Source organism: Rhinolophus ferrumequinum, unplaced genomic scaffold, assembly GCF_004115265.2.
Source record: "Rhinolophus ferrumequinum isolate MPI-CBG mRhiFer1 unplaced genomic scaffold, mRhiFer1_v1.p scaffold_109_arrow_ctg1, whole genome shotgun sequence".
Classification (NCBI taxonomy): Eukaryota; Metazoa; Chordata; class Mammalia; order Chiroptera; family Rhinolophidae; genus Rhinolophus; species Rhinolophus ferrumequinum.
In genome coordinates this window covers 500,110-520,965 of record NW_022680364.1, presented here as the reverse complement: position 1 = coordinate 520,965, position 20,856 = coordinate 500,110, and the positions used below count along the sequence as shown (strand labels likewise).

General features: G+C 35.2%; 1 protein-coding gene across 10 annotated transcripts in view; it reads right to left on the bottom strand.

Moving 5' to 3' along the window:
* Nucleotides 1-20,856, bottom strand: part of ZMYND11 (zinc finger MYND-type containing 11) — a 127,554-nt gene that overhangs the window by 31,117 nt on the left and 75,581 nt on the right. For 6 of the 10 annotated variants that reach the window (XM_033102170.1, XM_033102174.1, XM_033102168.1 and 3 more), the window contains exons 3-5: nucleotides 13,951-14,110; nucleotides 6,814-6,858; nucleotides 3,993-4,154 (exon numbers count right to left, since the gene is read on the bottom strand). In XM_033102170.1, coding sequence (XP_032958061.1) covers nucleotides 3,993-4,154; nucleotides 6,814-6,858; nucleotides 13,951-14,110 — 367 coding nt within the window. The remainder of the gene's footprint in view (nucleotides 1-3,992; nucleotides 4,155-6,813; nucleotides 6,859-13,950; nucleotides 14,111-20,856) is intronic. The other 4 variants (XM_033102176.1, XM_033102175.1, XM_033102178.1 and 1 more) reach the window with 2 other exon arrangements.

Genomic DNA, 20,856 nt, shown 5'->3' with positions numbered 1-20,856 from the left:
ATAAATGGGTATAATTTTCTGCAGACCAACGTAGTCATTTTCATCACAAATGTACATGTGCCTATCCCTTAAATTTAAGAATTCCACTTCAATGAATTTATCTTACGAAGGTGATCAGACAGAATTACAGATACATGTAAATTTATTTGTCGCTTTTTAAACAATACAATTGACTACTGTCAATTAAACAATACAACTGACAGTTTTAAAGATACATCCTTTAAGCAAATAAAACCTCAAACACACTATTCACTCAGGGGTGGCCCGATGGCTCAGTTGGTTAGAGCGCGAGCTCTGAACAGGGTTGCTGGTTTGATTCCCACGTGGGCCAGTGAGCTGTGCCCTCCGCAACTAGACTGAAGACAATGAGCTGCCACTGAGCTTCTGGAGGGGCAGCCGGATGGCTCAGTTGGTTAGAGAGCAAGCTCTTGATGACAAGATTGCCGATTCAATTCCCGCATAGGATGGTGGGCTGCGTCCCCTGCAACTAAGATTGAAAACGGCAACTAGACATGGAGCTGAGCTGCACCCTCCACAACTAGATTGAAGGACAACGACTTGACTTGGAACTGATGGGCCCTGGAGAAAAACACTGTTCCTCAATAAATAAATTTTAAAAATAAGGTTTTCTCTTATTTTTCCTGGAAAATTCATGGCTACTTCTGGAATATAAAATTCATATACATCCAAATAAAACAAACTACAAACTTTAGTTTCGTGCAGAAATAAAGTACAATGAGAAGACTGCTATTGAGACTAGAGAGCATGGCCTGACGGGCATAGCAACGTGAACATGACTGTCAGGTAAGTGTCAATGCAATGTTACTGATCAGATGGGACAGTGGGAACAAGGTGATGATGTGCATCAGTGGGGAACTGGCTGAGCAAATTATGGCACATCATGATGCCTAGAAAAAAGACCCGGGACACTGCTGAAAGGAAGCAAACTGGCTCCATCCAGAAAATTCAAACTGACACAGACACAGATCCCAATGAGCGAGAGAGCAGGGGAGGTCTGAGAACCTTCGCCTGCTGTGCGAAAGCATCTCCAGGAACTTTGTTTTCACCCTTCTCTAAATTATGTGAATTTTTAACAGCAAACTTTTAAAAATTTTAAATCCCTTTTTATTTTTTTTTTAAATGAGAGTTCTCAGTAACAATAGTGTGAAACAGAACATTACTCAAATTTTCTTCAAAAGAAAATTCTTTCAATAACAATCTACTGTGTCTGTAAATAGTTTAATTATTTTTCAGAAAGGCAAACATTCCAAAGAAATAGCCTCAAGGTTATGAGATTGACATTTACTATGAAAACTGATAAAACTATTTTAAATGAAGAAAAATTCCTATCACTGCCCTCTTAAAAATTTCAGAAGCAGTCAGACATTTGAGATAAATCTGCTTAAGCTGACTGGGTGACACAACCTATTCTCAGTGACTTTTTTTTTTTTTTTTTTAACAAATCCTCACATGTACTTTTATTTTTAACTAGAATTGATATTCTCAGCGACTTTTTCAATGCTGTAAGGGACAGAGATTATGTAAAATGAAACAGTCTTCTGATTGCTCTAAGATATTTGAAACACTTTAATCTTCAATTTTAGATGGCTGGCTTCCATCTATCATTTGCTATACCTGCACTGAAGCTGGCTTTGGACACCTTATCTTCAAAATTCCTCATTAGTATATCTAAGATATCTATATTCTTTCCAAACATTAATGAAAAACAAAAATAGAGAAGATCATTATTCTGGTTTGGAACAATAGTTCTTAAGTTTCAGTCTGTCAGTTCTCTTAGTCCACAAATATTTAGATCTGGTCAGTCACTCTCATGTTAAGATTATAAAAAAAAGCTTTACTTGAAGTTTTGACACTTCATTTAAAAAAATAAATCAACCAAAAACTTTAAAGACATACAAAATTCCATTCAAATTTCAAGGTTATTATTACCTCTTGTCCCAGGAAATGTTAGCACTGATCTTTTTCTTAAACATAAAAATTAAAACTGTGGAATAATGTAACAGAAAAAAACTATTTCTTTGGAAGTTTTAAAGCTCATGATAAAACTCACCATCCCCACCCAGACCTAAGCTTTTTGAGCCTAACCAAAGAGTAGTCCACAGTCTATGACATACATGAATTGATGATGTTTTTATTGACTCATAGCATCATCTCAGTAAGCCTAATTTTATCACAATGTGAGAATATCTAGACTGACAAAGAAAACCAGAGGGAAGAAAAGAAAAATAAAGATAGGTAAGCTAAGTTCTACTTCTGCTATCATGTTTCTCTGAACCAGTAAAACATCTGAAATTAAAAAAAAAAAAATCATCTAATCAGTAAAGAGTAGAGCAAACAGACACATATAGAAAATGGAATCTGACAATTTGATGGTAAATTCCAATGGAAGAAATATCACACGTTTCCTTTAGAGGTATACTTGTTCAATTTCTATTCTTCACGTTAAGAATATGGAACACCCATCCTCAAAAATCCCTGTTTTTGTTTCAATTCTTTACTATGAAAATAAGGACTGCATATTAAATATTAAAAAGTTATGGCTATAAAGACACAGGTATGTCCAGAATTATATTTCCTAACTTCCTGCATCTATACTATTTGATCAGTGACCCCCACCTTTCATATTTTTACTACCATAATAAGATCTCATTAATTCTTTACTTCCTGTAGTGTCACCTCGTACCAGAAACAGGATACACATTTGCTTTTACAATGCAAACCCAAATCCATGAGAATATGAACAGCAATGCAGTTCCCACACCATCACTTATAATAATTTCTTGTAGACACATATATGCTTGCAGAGCTCAAAGAGGAGGCCTACAACTTGAGCACTGACACCAACATGTTCAGACCTTGGGATTTATCGCCACTCAGCTAGCACTCAGCATTTTATTGTAAGCCATCATTATATTTTTAATGTGATCCCAACTGTCTGCTGTCTGCCTGTGGAATATGTACAGTACACAGATTGGATGGTGTACACGTAAGTAATACAAAACCACAGGTACTAAGGGAAGATTAGAATGTATGCTGTATTTTGCTCATCATACAGTAGAAAATGTTTGGCTGATACCAAAGAGGAGAAAAATTATGAAGACAAAACTTTTTCCGGAAGAATAAATGAATATTTAAGATACTTTAGTATTACACAGCATGTTCACAAATTGAACTCATGAGTAATCTGGGTAATTTGCATGGTTCCAAATAAGTATCTTAATAATTTTAAGTACAAAATAATGGAGCTTCTAGTCAAATAATTCCTTGCTAATCACTATCAATGCCGTACGATGTAGTATTCAGGTATGGCACACCTCGTACATGCACACACACACCACATTCTGAAATCAACAAGCACAGTCATGTACACTTTTCAGTGGGGAAGTAATACGAATGAAAATAATTGTGCCAAGTACCTATTTTACCTACCAACCTATTTCATTTTGCTTTAAATAAAAATGCTTTATATACAATTGTCCCATCCCTCCACCCTCCAAATAAGTAAGCAAGAAAGAAACTAACCCATGATATGACAAAAAATAAAGGCAACATCACATGGATATAAATGGGAAGTAGATACAGAATGTCTCCAACAATGTGCCTTTTGCTGTGTTTTCTGAGTAGCACAGATGACACATCGAACAGACCTTGATGTGAGAGAAGGTTTCTTTATTCCCAAAGGCTATCCGTGAAAGGGATCACACAGCCAGAGGCAAGTGTAAAGTGAGGGAAGAGAGAGTATTTTTATGTGATTACAACTTTCTAAAACCCATAGCCTAGATGTGTCACGTGTGCTGTGACGCCCATCCGTAAGTGCTCTATGTTCATTTACCATCATATCAGTAGACAACCCCCACCCTCCAGTACTTTATCCATCAACCTGGCGCGACCACCTGCGGTATCTTTGTGCAGCTAGTGTTAATGAATTCCAACCCTCTGACCAGCACATTAAAGCTCAGATAGGTACTCACCCTGCAAACTGGGCACTGCCAGTGACTACTGCTGTCTCTAAGCCTGTACTCATCAGACAAACACTTGGAATGATACACACGAAAACACAGGTCACATATCAACACCTCTCCAGGCAAATGGCATTCAAAACAATACCAGTCATGATTTTCTGTTTCCCAGTCCTACAAAAAATACAAAATAATTTCGTATGACATTTTGTCAGTATCTGCAATGACTAAGAACAAAATTGAAACTAAAGTCCATCAGAAATTAGGCATTTTAAACAATTTCAGACATTTACTGTGTTAAAACAAGAGGGAAAAAATATCTAGGTATTTGCTTCTTTAAATTTCAAATTCTTTCCTAAACAGTATTAATATTCAAAATATCTTAAGGTGATCGGATAGCAAAACCAGTCCAAAATGAAGTAAGTCCAAAGCCAAACCCAGTTCTAACATTATCTTTTATTTTTTAAAATATAATCTATGGAATAATTTCTTCAGTGAACTGAACACCCCAACAAACATCTATAGCTTACTATTTCAAATAAACAAACCTCTGTTTTGTTCTGCTCTTTTAAAAACTATAGTTAAGTACTTAATTAGCGCACTGTGGGGACAGAGAAAATAGTAATAAGTGGTGATGGTCACTATTCCTATCTTCTCATCCATGGTATTGGATGCTTTATTGAAAATAATCATTAATCAGAATGTCCATGTGATAGGTTGTCAAATTTTCAAGGTTTGTTGAATTTGGAAAAATAATTGAAAATGTAAAACTAAAGGTTTAATCACATTCTCCAAAGGACATTGCCATAAAAAACAAAAAAGGAAGGACGCTCATTTTCTTACTGGGACTATTCCTGGAAATAAAAGAACATAACTGCAGGCATACAGGTTTTCTTCAACATTTTTTTGGTTATGCTCTTTTTTGTACAGCCAATACCATTTAAACATAAACAGGAAGATGTTATAAGCTCTCTTAATTTAGAACTCGTTCTTCATAATTATCACTCTTAGCTTTTGTCAAAAAATACCTGTGTCATTCTCAGCTTTCTTTTCTAGATGTGGTAACCAAACAAACAAGGGTTTAACCCACATTTGGTGTAATCAAGGCCACTGCCAATGGGGGTCCTGAACCTCCAAATTTGTCTACACTGCTCATTTTCTCTGATGTTGGTAATGCTCCAATGGCTTTGACACAGCACGTGTGTGGCAGGCAGCAAACCGGCTGCACCGAGGGTGAACTGTGTTAACTTCTGCTGCTGGTCACCTGGAGGAGCTACTACCCCTTCCTATAAAAAGGAAGGCAGTCGCTAGTGTTCCAAAATTCACATCTTCCAACACAAATTCAGAGTCATGGCTCGAGCACATTAATCAATTCAGCAAAAAAGTAAACTTTTTGGTTTGCTTTTTGTTAAGAAATTGGTGGTCTTTATTGACCAAAATGATAAAGAAAAAAAAAACATTTCTAGCAGATATGTATGAAGCTTGGGCAATTAAGTTCACGAACTTCCCACCGTGTGCTCACATGGTGGAAACTTCGTGAACGTGAAATTGTCCGACTTTCTTATATGCTCTGTAAACTCACATTGGTGAAGTAACTTTAGTCAGACTGCTTTAAAAATCACAAGATACTGAATCTGACATAAAATCCTAATCCGTGCATGATAGGAAAAAAATCTACATCACCAAGTCTGGCACAGTGGCACAGAAACAAAGCACGTGTATGGTCTTAGTTACACAAAACGACAGTCACTGTGCAACCATTGCACAAAGCTCCTATACGTGGCATTTTAGCCATTTTAATTTTGGTATCAAAAATCACTGATGAATTAGTTAGTTTCAGAGAAGATACTTTGTTCTCTTTTTAATGAACAGAACTCTTTCCAAGTTTCAAATAAAGTATTTCAGAATATTTTCCTCATAGCTGTTGGTAAACATCTTAAAGGATTTGGTGGCTTATATTTGACTCATTAACAAAGAAATGAGTCAAATATAAGCCTTCATCATTTGACCTTTTTCACATTAATTCATCTTCCTGTGATTCTTAAATTGGTAGTTACTAGTTTAACTAAGAACAGGGAGCAAAAGGATGTAATTGTGGTGCACAGCTCCAGCCTCTCCACACTACCTCCTCCCTCTCCCTATCCCAACCCTCTCCCACCCACCCAGGAAACAAGATGACATAGATCTTTCTTCCATGGGGTGTTTAGTAGTTGACCTAGTTTTTCATAACAATTATAGAAATGACAGTATAATTCAAATGAAATAAAACAGAGAAACATTGGATGCAGGTTTATATAATGGCATATAACTAACTCTTATCTGACGTAAGAGAACATATGGGTTGGGAATGTACGTGCTGTTCATCAGAGCAATAGCTATTTAGAATATACAAAATATGCAAAAGTCAAGTTCAACAGTTTTTGGATTCCGAACCCAGGACACATTTTTGGAGGTGTAACTCATATAAACAAGCTTACGCTAGGCAGAGTAGCCTACAACTTGTCTTGTATATAGTGCTTTGACTAATAGTCAAAAACATATGCACAAAAACTAAGCCTGCATTTTCCCTGGATGTCACCAGATGTCAGCAGCTACTCTGATACACTTGACCCAGCATGTGTGAAATACCACTTCGATACTACAAGAAAGTTTTTAAAAAGCAAACCTACTAGCACAAAATCCAAAACTACAAGCAATGTAAAGACAGTATGGTTTTAATGAACAATTTTAGTAAGAGTTAACTAAACTAGCCTAAAGAAAGATAGAAATGTAATACAAAAAAATAAAAAAAAAAAGAATTAAAGTAAAATAACATAGTGCAAAATTAGTTCACCTTGTTTGGGGTTCCTGTCCTGAAGAAAGGCTGCATACTGTAGGCCTTTCAAAATAAAAACAAAATCATCTTGGTCTCTCTACCATAACTTGACTCAATATCAGGCAATACACAGAACTAAAGGGATTTCGTACATAGTCAAACTATTTGCTCTATGACTTACATTATTTTGCAGATGACGTCAACTGATAATCCATGAATGTGCTGATCATGAATAAAAAGGCAGCAGCATGCAAACTCAAGAGTCATTACTAGTTTAAGAGGAAACTTTAGATACTAACATAAAAGCTACAAAAGGATATCTGCCATGAAATCTATCATGATGTTAGGAAAACATTTTACTAACAATAAATTTGGTGCCATTATAAATGTGCACATAACTGGTTCAAGCTGTAGTTTTTTAATAATCAGGAGTGATGAATGTGAACATGGTAAACTCAATACTTCCCACAGTGTAAACTCACACAGGCTGTCTTCAGAACCTACTGGAAAACATTCCACCATCTAGAAGCAGCCTGCTGGCTTAGTCTCTGTCACCATTTACAGCATTTAAGACTGGAGCCAGACGGGCTCAAATCTGGCTCCGGCACTCACAAGCTATGTGAGGCAGAATCCTTAGCATCTGGGGCAGAATCCTTAGCGTCTCTATCTATTATTTTCTATCTGTAAAATGAACCAAGCAACAACGCCTAGCTTATAGGATTTTTATAAGGATCAAATAAGTTACTATGCTAAGTGTTAGCTGGTGTTAAGATGATCTGTTTGCCATAGTGCACAAAAAAGGAATGAACAAGTCACAAAATGATGTGACACTTGTCATGCATGTGCAAATTCCTTCTCCAGGACTTTAAGTTCATTATAACTAATTCTCATAACATTTCTGTAAGCTAGACGGAGCAAGAAATATTGTTAAGTCAATTGAGAGATAACAGTGATGTAGGAGGGCCCATCGGAGAACTGTCTGGAACAAGGGCCTCCTAAACTATAATCCACTCTCATCAGATGCAAAAGAGATTCTAACTTTTAAAGTATTCTCTGTTTGTACATAATGAGCAGATAAACCTTACATTATCAAATATGTGTTTGATGTGGTATTTCAACATAGATACAATGTAAAATTAACTTCTCTATAATTCGAGGTTTAATATAATTCTGTTAATAAATTCAGTTAACCACTGAGGTAAGAATTTGATTAAATATTTCTATTAATTTTAAAAATTATTTGAATATAAATATTGTAACATTGCTTGATGAAATAGTAAAATTTAGACAGGAGGAAAAAGACTTCTCTCTCACCCATACACACATGTGCATACACACACATACACACAATCAATATTAAGCTGAAAAGAGTATAATAGAATAAGTAGCATGACCCAAAGTATTCTACTGAATAAAATGAAAATTCTTTACCAAAGCAAGAATCATTTCTAAGTGTAAGTACATCAGTTTGAATACACATAGAACTACAGCATAACTGGTTTCTAATTAACAATCGCCAATATTTAACACTTTACAGAATAAACAAACATTTATATTTTTGTACCTGAGATAGGTAATGGACCTTTGGAAGAAATGTGTAGTTCTGCACATAATTAACATAAATATAATAAAATATATTTCACCTTTTAAAAACATCAAAGGTATCCAAGAGGCATGAAGTTTATACTCAGGATACTGAACATGATTAATTTATGACAATTGTAATCACAACAAGGAAAATGCAAAGACCGACATTTTAAAACGTTTACAGCACTTGCTATCTTTATGAAGTGGGCTGGGAGAGTCGAGCTGTTTGAATTCAGCAGGCCTCTCAATATTTTTTCAAGAACAAAGTAAGGGGGCTCTCCTTGCCTCAGCTATTTAACGGTGTCATTTCTGAAGAAAAGGACGTAAGTGCAATTCTTCCTCTGATTTAAAACGTATGAGGTTAGCTAAGTTTCAGCAGCTGCACAAACCATAGCTTCTTTTGTTTGGGCATTTGGAATCAGGATAAGCAGATGATGACAGCGAGCAAAGTGCCCATCTCGGCCTGGTGTCAGTGAATACTAAATCCATTTATCCCCAATATAACACGTAAATCTCTTCAAGAAACCACAAAATATGTATTTTTATTAGTTATGTATCAAAACCTTAAATGAAAAAAACAGCAAAAATACAGAATTCATCCCACCTTTTCATTTAGTCCTACTTTAAAAGTAGCACAAGGTCCTGTTTGGTGGGGCAAACTTGATTACATGAAAAGCAAACACTCAAACTGAAGCCGGGCATAACTGCCAAGACCTGAGCTCATGTTTGCAGTTGCTCCTGAATCGTAAGCAACAAAACTGGTACAAGGATTCTAACTGAAAATGCAAGCTGCGGTTCCTACACTAACACATTTTTGAACTGGCATTAAGTAAGAAAGAAGGAATGAAACCCTGAATCCAGATTTGGCAGGTGAGTACAGACAGTAGTAGTTTCACAGCAAACGTGATTTTTTTACACTTTTAAGTCATCCTCTACACTGGTGGCCACATTATTTAATATCAGATCAAAAGTATCTGTCAAATAATAGGACAGAGTCGTAGCTTTGTGCCAGGGACTATGAATAAAGTTGAAAAGTCACCAAATAATATGAACAGCCTCAATATCAAAACACATATTTGATATGTTTTATCTGCAAAACACATATTTGATATGTTTATCTGTTTAACTTTTATCAAAGTTACCTGCAAAACTATATGAAATACTTTTATAAGACCTTCCTATATTTAGTGAGCACCTTGAGTTAAGAATTTAACTCATAACTTATGTTTATTACAAAGGGAACTACTAAATACCAAATCTAACTGAGCCCAACAAATGGTAAAATTCTGCCCAAGAAATACATTTCTCAAGTTGTTAGAATAAATGTCATGTAATATTGTGATCAAATGTGGATTGAATATAGCCATTCATGTATATTTCTTTAGAGGAAGCAAATGATGAAGTAATCTATGAGAACATGTATGAATCTTTTTTTAAAAAATCGAAAGAAAAAAGGCCCTGATATAAGAAAACACTGAATGGTCCGACATCACAAAGTTTCCCTCTGTGCCCTGGTCTATTAGCCTCTTACCAATAAAATTTCAAAGGTATGAAAACCGTCTAGCAAAAAATTATTTGTATCCTATGAGTGAATATTAATGACATACAAATCTGGAAGTTTAAGATGACCACAGAAGATTTACAAGTTTCCCAGGTTCAGCAATCATGTCATTTTAAAAATTGATTGATACATAAATTTTTGCTTGTTTATTGACTAATATGTAAGCAAACCATTTAAATTGAGGGGCTTTATTTTTAATTATATTTTTCATTCTATTATCTCCAATGAATATATTTGAAATACCACCATGAAGATGCTTATCTATAGCCTAATTTTATCACAGCTTCTCCAGAGGAATTATCACTTCAATCAGGCTACAAATGGTGGTTGAGATCAGCATCTCAAACTGTCTAAAATTCATTCCAGTCTACAAGGAATCTCAATACAATGGAGGCCACCACCTCCCACTTATACAGGCTTCTTCCTCTTAAAGAGATTACATACAATTATATCCAGACATACTATTAGAGTTAGGCTTGTATTATATCATTGCTGGATATAATAAAAATAATGTTGCTCAAGATATGCATATTTTTCAATTCAATCGAGTTTTTAAAAATAAGCACTGGAAAAACTGGTAACAGGTGGAATGAAAAGTGATACCAACAAGCCCTGTGCTCAGCCATAGTTGTGGGGCATAAAGGAAACCACACTCTCGCCTACTTTGTCTTTCCCACCATAGATGTGAAAGTGAAGAGGAGGAGAGCCCAGCCTCCATGCTAATACAAAGTATTCAGGGGATACAAGTTTGGGGCTTATCAAGATAAATTAACTTTTCCCCCCACCCCTGAGCTACTGCTAACTATTTTTAGAGGCTACAGAAGGAAAAGAAGTGCTTTGTTATCCATTTTTTAAAATGACAGAACTTCCCTGAGCCAAGAATATTTGTAACTTTGAATTAAAGGCTTAAAAAATCCTATTCCTTTCCTTCCCAACACCATATATATTTTCTTGACTTCTTTCTTCTTGACACTGAATCAGAAAGTTAACAAGATGAATAATAATGTAAATCCCTCAATTTAAAAACTCAAGTTTTTAGAGGCAGCATGTCATACACAAGGTAGAGAATCTATAAAGGAAGGTACCAGACTCAAATGCCAGCGGGCAGGGCTGTCATTAGCTCATAGAGTTCTTTCATGCAAATCAGAAATGGTGGCTCTTCCGTAAGACTGATTTTTGTTACAATAGGAATTTTACTGCCATATGCTAGAAACTGATGAATAAACACACTGCTGTCTGAGGAGTGGTCCTTTCTAAGTTATGTAGTTCACAATTGGCCCCCATACACAGCAGTGGGCCACAGCAATCCCTACAAACACACACAACAGTTGGCCAGCATGAGATGTTTGTGCTGTGCCAAACGTTACACATGTCAGCTAGGTGTCCTTCGAAGTATTCTAAGGACACGAAAACTGTAGTCCATGACAGCCCCTGGGTAGCCAGGTGGTAAACCAGCCACATTCATGAGATAAACACACACAGGTCTCAACACTTGATGGTTACATCTTAAATATAGGTCCAATGACTTAAAGGAAACATCTATACAAATGTCCTTTTGTTTGATACAGGTCAAAAAAAGTAAAAAGAACCTGATGAAAATTTTTGCATGTATGGTTAGTAAGAAACCTGTGTATTTTTGCTATACTATATATAGGCATTTCTTGTTTTAAGCATATTTATTATTCATTGGTCAAAAATTTGCTTTGAGTATACAGTCATATGCTTTATATAATCTCATTTAATCCTTAAAACAATCAAATACAATAAATATTAATATGCCTGTATCACGGTTAAGGAATGAGTATCAGAGGTTAAGAAATTTCCTCAACTAAATGCTTGAGGTGGGATTGAAACCCTGCATATTATTATTACATATAAGCTCTTACCTCTTTCTACTATACTACCGTGTTTCCCCGAAATAAGACTTAGCTGGACCATCAGCTCTAATGCGTCTCTTGGAGCAAAAATTAATATAAGACCCAGTCCGACTAGATCTTATTTTCAGGGAAATACAGTATATTATTGCCTCTGAATTTTTAATATTTGCGTATTTCACCGATTAGAAACAATTTTTATATACTCACTTGTACTTACATCATACATGCACACTCAGTATAAAAATGTTTGTGAATAAGAACCAACATGAATAAATAAAAATTGTACACTGGTTGTTTGATTTTCATGAGATTTCATCTAGAAAAAAGAAAAGGATGCTGCTATAAATATGTTCAGTAAGAGCATGTAAAAATAAAAAATAGAATACAAAATCTAATGCAGTGCTGAACTCATTAACTACTTGTTGAATTAAACTAAACAAGAAACTTCACCTTGAAGAGGAAAAAAAGCATGTAGAAAAGCACAAATCTAAAAAGTAAAGAGAAATAAAATCACTTTTATGAAAAAATGTATACAGATCCACAAAGCAAAATGCTGTGGATTAAGTTGTACTTACTATTGGTAAATCTCAATAATTATCAGGCTAGCCTTCTATACTAAACGTGTAAGTTTCCAAGTGTTTTGAGATTAGAAATTTTATATTATCTGAATTATTTTGACTATATAATCTATTGATTATCAATGGCCCTCCCTTAAATTTCTGATGGAGACAGATTTCAATCATTTGATATTATTATTATTATACCTGGCATCCAGAGTTTCTTTAAAAGTAAAGTAAAAGCTTTACTTTTCCATATGTAAGTCATCAGAAAAATTATTTTGATAAAAACATTTTTACTCAAGTTTTAAAGAACACTTCTAATGTAAAAATCAAATGATACTAGCAAAATTAAACATTTTTTCTTCCATGTCTTCTGTTTGTGGAAAACACGAGTGTTTTTCCTGAGACTTTGGAGGCATACATTAAACTAACAAAAACAGTGTTAAAACTGAACTTCTCTAAGTCTGTAACTTGTCCTAGCTGCCCCCACGGACCAGCCCGCCACAGAGGACATGCCATGAGTTCACAGCTCAGAACTGACCGCTGAGTGTGTGTCTGGCTCATCTGCTGTAGACCCAGACGGGAAACACAATGCAAAGGTTTTGGGAAATGTTTCCACAAAGAATCAATTTTAAGACTTTTGTGTCATTTTTATATTTTCAGCTTTTCCAGAATTCACAATAAAAACACTCTCAAAATACCTAATTGTTAAATCTATTCCTATCAGAAACTAAAGAAAACTAACATCTATTAAATTTGAAACCTATCACCTGCAATGATGTTCCGCTGCAAAAAGTTTAAGACTTTTCTAATCAAGGTATTAGAAATATCGAACACAAATGAGGTGGGAAAACAGAAATTTACACGTGAATCTAATCTTTACATAAGAAAAAAATTATACTGTTTATGTGTGGGAGTATAAAATTATATACCAAAAGGAAACAGAAGATTAAATCCGCATAACTTGAAAGAGGAGTCAAAGTAACAAGAACTAGGTAAAAATATAACGAATATTAACTTTCTGTCTTTCCTGTGATTTCTGTCCGTGTGTCACAAAACCCACTATCATCACTAGTCAGCGAAGAACTGGCCAGGGGCATCTAAGTCTGGAACCTCGTCCTCTGCAGACCCCTCCTGAAGCGTGGTTCTGGGCTCTGACAGCGTCCAACCTGAAGCGAGATACTCCCCTGGGAAGAGTTTAGCCCTCCAATCTGTCAAAACAGCATCAGGATTATCCTGCATTGAAACATTTTCACTAATATTTATTACAGGAAACAGGAATACCATTAATTGTGTGTACATTAAAAGGGCTTTTGCTTGTTTTGTTTGAACTTTTCCAATTCCAAGTAACCTACACAGAAAAAGCAAGCTCCTTATAAAAGTGAGTTTTCTACTAGTAAAAAAACAGGAGGGAGTATCCATCCAACCAACACAGGTCCTTAACGTGAATAAAAATGTTAAAGTGAAATATTACTAACTTCTGAAAATGAGTTTCTATGGGTTGTATTTAAATAACGTTCAAAAATGGAAAAGTCAGCTTCTCCAAATTTATCAGATAAAACATACTTACAATCTCATCTCCTGGCAACCAATATCCTTCTTGTTCAATACCAGCTTTTGAACCTTTGCAGCCCACAGTGAGAGTTTCAACAATAAGACCATCTTTCACAGCTAAGCTCAGCTGGCGGGTGGTCTCTTTTGGATGCATACCGTGGACTCGAGACATATACCTGAGCACAGAGAAAAACAAATTTAAAAATCCCTTAGTATTAAAACATAAAAATGAATAAAAATAAGAAGCTAGAGGTGATTTATTTCTCTTCTGACATGATTGATACTCATTTGAGAGCCGTGCTGAAAGAAAGGAAGGAGTCCTGAACACTTGACTGGATTACCATGGTGTTATAAACCTTAATTCTGTTTTGTATGTTTAGAGAAACATTTGTTCAAAATAGTCCCAAACAAGCAAATATAAATCACTTAACAGATTTTAGTCAAACATCCCATTTAGTTTTAGTCTCTGGAGCAATTACCAGTAATTTCCACTCTACAGATTCTAAATATAGAATTTTATAATCTCTAGCTATAGAACTTTGGAATAGAAAATACTTTTACCCAAAATTTAGGAAATAACACCAAAGAAAATACAGGAATCACATGAGTGGTTGTCAACATATAAAGAAAACAATGCATGTTGTGATCAATAAAACAAAAGTTGATGTTCAATAAAACATACCTGGGACTGGATCACTAAAGCGTACAAGCTCTCTCTGAGTTACACGGCATTTTTTTAAGTTTAAAAAAATGTAATATTTCAAACATACCCTGGACCACAGAGAGTAGTACTGGAGGCTCCCTTGTATTCACCCATTATACTGAATTCATATTAACATGTTGGCATATTTGCTTCATATCTTCTTTTGTTTTTTAAGGAAATAAAATGTTACAGATGCAAGTGAATTTGTACCATTTTCCATTCACCTCCAATCAAACCCCAACACACACTATCAATAAACTTCTGGACATCCATAAGGCCACTGGATATCCAGGCACAAAAAACCTATCAGGACACCAGTCAGGCCAGCCTCAAACCCTCCAGAGAAACAGTCCATGCTGGCGGGCAGGGGCCAACGCCCACAGTCCTGGAGGAAATTAAGTAGGGTACAAGAATTTTAGATCAATTAATCTGTCATTTAAGTATCAGCATTCAAAACCATTTTGAACATGCAAGAACTCATTGCTGAAGAATCTTCTAAACTCAGAGGACAAATTTCAGCAAAGAACAGTAAAGCCATCAGAGGGCTGGGGGGCATGCACTCTGCTTTGCAGTTTGTGGCAGGCAACAGTGTCTGGTTTCTCTACCGGTGCAGTTAACGGAAGGTCTCAGAAGAAAGAGGCTGGGATTATGGTGATAGTAACGTTGGCCCTGACACAGAAAGATGAAGTGAAGTTAGTCCACATACACTGATTCTGTCACCTTTGCTAACTAAAGGTCTAAGGTGATAAATCATGTATATGTTTTTATATAAAGGTCGAAACTAACAGAAATAAACTGAGGTTTTGAATGTGGGGAAGGGAGATGAGCCAAAGCAAAAATGTACTAATTTCTTCACTGTTCACTGCAGGAAGCCAACCGACATTATCTGAGGAATTAAGCATACAACTTAAACTTTTAAAGGTAGCCCTTAGAACAAAATCACAAGCCTTCCAAATTAAATGAAGAAACTCATAAAAACACATTATGTAGTGAAACAAAGACAACAAAAGAAACAATAAAAACAGTATATCAAATAGGAGGAGAGGACCAAAACCAAGTCTGTCTTTTCAACAAATGCAAATTGGCTAAACTCAACAATTAAAAAGAAAAAGACAGATTGAATCACAAAACAAAAAAATGCACTGTCTATAAGAGACACACAGTGATTCAGAAAAATTGAAAAAGAATGAGCAAAGACATACAAAAATGCAATCCAAATGAAGCAGGGATCAACACTGCAACTGGGCAAAACTCGTTTTTTAAAAAGGCAAACGGCACAGGTAGTTATAAAGCAAAAACTGTAAGAAATAAAGGGGGTACTGACAGGAGTACAGAACTGAGACTTTAATTCACTTCTCTTAGTCCACAAAAACATCAAATGAACAAAATTAAGTATGGATACAGAAGACCTTTAATTAAGTTTAGTAATTAATAAAACAGATCTAGTCAAATTTATTCTGAAACTCAAACACTACCTTCAATAGGTCCAAGAAACATTCACTAAAACTGAGGAGAAAGTCAGCCACAAAAATGACCTTAATATATCTCAAAAATGATAGACATTTGCTAGTCACCACGAAATTTAACCAGATATTAAAAACAAAACTAGAAAACTCTCATAAACCATTGAATCAAAAAGATTTTCTAAAATTGCAAAAAATCTAAAAACAATAATTCAAAAGCTAAAGCAATGCTGGTTAAAAATCAAAAACTGTAGAATATTAATTCAAGTGCTCCTTCTTAAGGAAAAGTTAAATAGAGATAACATTAGCTAATCTAATCAATTATGAAGGGAAAAAATACAGAAACATACAAACTAAGAAATGTCTACAGAGACATAACCATATGTAAAAAGGAAATTAAAAGAGTCATAAGCAGCTACTTTGTTCATTTCTGTGCAAAAATGTAAGAAAAACACTATGATTTTCTAGGAAAACAGAAATGCCCAAAGCTTGCCCACAGGAAAAGCCGACTATTTAAAAAGGACAATTTCCAAAAAAAAAAACAGAGGAAAATTGACAAAGAGCTTCCCCCAAAAAACACAAGGAAAGGACATATTCACAAGGTAATTCTGTCAAACGTTTTAATGACCACATTACCTTCAATGTGACTTACTCTTCCAGTACATAGTAGAGAAGGAAAGCATGGGATCTGCCATAACAATGATAACAAAACCCCACAAAAATAGCACAGATAAACTAGTGTCCCATGATAATACTGGTACAAAAATCCTAAATATTTAAATATATACTCTAATGTTAAATATTAATATAAATTAATAAATGCTAATACATTAATACATTCAAATGTCAAAAGAATACACCATAAGTGAGTGTTTAATTACAGGATTTCTAGGAATATTTACTGTTAAGAAATCTAGAAATATAATTCATCCCATTAATAGATCAAAAGTGAGAAATCATGAAGATGTCTATACATGTTGAGACAGTCTTTAGTAAAATTCAACATCTAGCTCCCAACAAAGTAGGAGTAAACACTTCCTTAACACGATTAGGAATGTTCAAAGATGTCTTTAACACTCTATCAAAGGTATTAACCAACACAGCTGAAACAGAGAAAGTAGTGGGGTGTAAAAGTTGGTAAGGAGTTAAAATTATCATTATTTGCATATCACATAGCTAGAAAACCCAAGAAATCAGCTGATGTGCTGTTTTAAATAATCAAATAATTTAATCAATTATTTGTTTGGATACAAACTAATATACTAAAATTTACAGCATTCATAATACACAAACCAAAAACAGGAGATTTAAAATAAGACAGATCCAATCATTTACAATAGCAGTAAGAAAAATAACACAGTAAAAATAGAAGAAATGACAAGATCTTTACGAAGAAAATTCTGAAATTCTACTGACACAAAAGAAGATGAATTAGAAAGACATAACTGATATTTGGATGAAAGACAACAAAATCCAAATTGCCTATGAGATAATTTAAGCAAATACTACCACAAAGTAGGCAAGTTGATTCTAAAGTTCTATAGAGAATTCAACAAGAACTTCCCTGGAAAATTAAGAGTACTATCAAATGTGTAAACGTTATAGTACCAAAGTAATTAAAGTATGGTCGAACTAGTGCATGAGAGCAGACCAATGGAACAAAACGAAGTCCAGAAAGAAACTCAAATATACATTTGGATTATAATAAAGGTGGCATTTCAAATTAGTAGGGGAAAGACTAATTAATCAATGCACAGCATTGGGACACAAACTGGTTAACTTGAAAAAAATTGAGATGGAGCTCTGCCCTAGTCTGCACCACATCTGCAGATCACTTTGTGGTTCATAGCAAGTGATGTGCTCCCAAGAGGTCCCAGAACCAATGCGCCCACTGGCCAGCTTCCGGCCGAGACAAGCATTCACTTGGCTGCCTCCACGAACAACACATCCCAAGGACAGACTGGGCAGGCACCAGAGCTCTGCTAAACTTAATCCTGCTCTATAGGATCAGCCCCTGCACAGCAGCTCCTCCACTGTAGTCACGACCAGTCCTCACAACCCATCAGCCTGAGAGTCTATCCTTCCCACTGATGTGCAAACAGCAACCAAGGCTCAACTACAATAGGGGGGGCACAACAACCCACACAAGAAACACACCTGGAGTGCATGGCTCAGGTGACCAGGTAGACTGCACCTCTGGGCCCCACAGCACACCTACTACATAAGGCCATTCTACCAAGACCAGGAGGCATAGCAGCCCTACCTACTACATAGAAACAAACACAGGGAGGCAGCTGAAATGGGGACGCAAAGAAACATGTCCCAAATGAAAGAACAGAACCAAGTTCCAGAAAAAGAACTAAACAAAATGGACACATGCAATCTACCAGATGCAGAGTTCAAAACGCTGTTTATAAGGATGCTCAATGATCTCAGAAAGAACTTCAACAAAGAGAGATAGGAAGCATAAAAATGGAGATGGAAAACATTTAAAAAAAACCGTCAGAAATGAGGAATACAATAACTGAAGAATACGTTAGAGGGGATCAACAGATTAGATGAAGCAAAGATTGAATCAGTAACATAGAAGGTAGCAGAAAACACCCAATCAAAACAGGAAAAAGAAAAAGAATCCAAAAAAAAGAGGATAGTTAAAGGGGCCTCTGGGACAACATCAAGCATACCAACCTTTGTACCAGAAAGTGGAAAGAGAGCAAGGAAATGCAAACCTGTTTGAAGAAATGACAAAAAAAAAACTTCCCTAAATTGGAGAAGGAAATAAGACATACAAGCCCAGGAAGTACAGAGAGTTGAAACAAGATGAATCCAAAGAAGCCCACACCAAGACAGATCATAATTAAAATGCCAAAGGTTAAACACAAGGCGAGAATCTTAAAAGCAGCAAGAGAAAAGCAGTTAGTTACCAAAAAGGGAGCTCCCGTAAGACTGTCAGCTGATTTCTCAACAGAAACTTTGCAGGCCAGAAGGAACTGGCACAAAATAGTCAAAGTGACAAAAAGCAAGGACCTACAACCAAGATTACCCAGCTAAACTATCATTTAAAATTGAAGGACAGATAAAGAGCTTCCCAGACAAGAAAGAGCTAAAGGAGTTCATCACCACCAAACCACTATTACAAAGAATCTTAGAGGGACTTCTTTAAGAAGAAAAAAAAGAGATTAAAAAATATGAATAAAATGGCAATAACCATGTATCTATCAACAATTATTTTAAATACAAATAGATTAAATGCTCCAATCACAAGACATAGGGTGGCTGAATGGATAAGAAAACAAGATCCTTGCATATGCTTCCTTCCAGAGATTTACTCCAGATTGAAAGACTCGCACAGACTAAAAGTAAAAGGATGGAAAAATATATTTCATGAAAATGTAAACAAACGAAAAAGCTGGAGTAGCAATATTTATAGCAGACAAAACAGACTTTAAAACAAAGGCTCTATCAAGAGACAAAGAAGACCCCAGTTATCCCATTTCTGGGTATTTATCTGAAGAAACCCAAGCACTACTTTGAAGGGACATATGGATCTGTGCGTTCATTGCAGCATTATTTACAATGGCCAAAATATGGAAGAAACCTAAGTGTCCAGCAACAGACAACTGGATAAAGAAGGGGTGATACACACATACAATGGGATATTACTCAACTATATAAAAGAGTGAAATCTTGCCACCTGCAACAGCATAGTACTAAGTGATAAATAAGAAAAAGACAAATACCATATGATTCCACTTATGTGTGGAATCTAAAAAAACAAAATAAACGAATATACAAAACAGAAACAGACTCATAGATAAGGAGAACAAACCGATAGTTGCCAGATAGGAGTAGGGGTGAGGGGCTGGGTGAAAAGGTGAAGGGATCGACAGGTACAGATCGGTAGTTACAAAATAGTCATGGGGATGGAAGTACAACATAGGGAATATAGTCAATAATATTGTAATGACGTATGTATGGTGCCAGGTGGATACCAGACTTATTAGGGAGATCACTTCATAAATTATATAAATGTCTAATCACTATGCTGTACACCTGAAACTAATACAATATTGTATGTCAACTGTAACTGAAAAATGGAAAATAATTTTAAATAAATACAAAATAAGTCATGGAGATGTAATGTACAAAATGGTAACTACATTAATATAATAGTTATAGTAATACCATATCTACTTTCAGCAACTTTCAAATATGCGATATGCAATATAAATACCATATTGCATATTTGAAAGTTGCTGAAAGTAGATCTTAAAATTCTTAATCACAAGAAAAACACCTTTTTATAGTTATTGTGGTGATACTTTGCAATATATACGAATATCAAATCATTATGTTGTACACCTGAAACTACTAGAAGGTTGTTTGTCAACTATACCTCAATTTAAAAAAAGAAAAAAGAAAATCAGTGAAAAACTATCATCGTATAAAATGGCACAATTTCTCAAAAATATTATAGAAAAAGATTCCTTTCTCCCACATAAGCTTGCCAATCTTGGTCAGTTACCCCTTTTGCAAACTCATCTTGGTTCTTCCTTATCTGTTATTCATCCATAATAATTTTAGCATCAGTTAGCATCCATGAAAAACACTGATGAGATTTTGATTGATTAATTTGAGGAGAATAAATACAATTGATATTAAGTCTTTGCACTGATGAACTTGGTATGTCCGTTTAAATCTTCATCTATGTCCTTAATAAAGGTTTATAATTTTTCTCCATAAAAATCTGCATCTT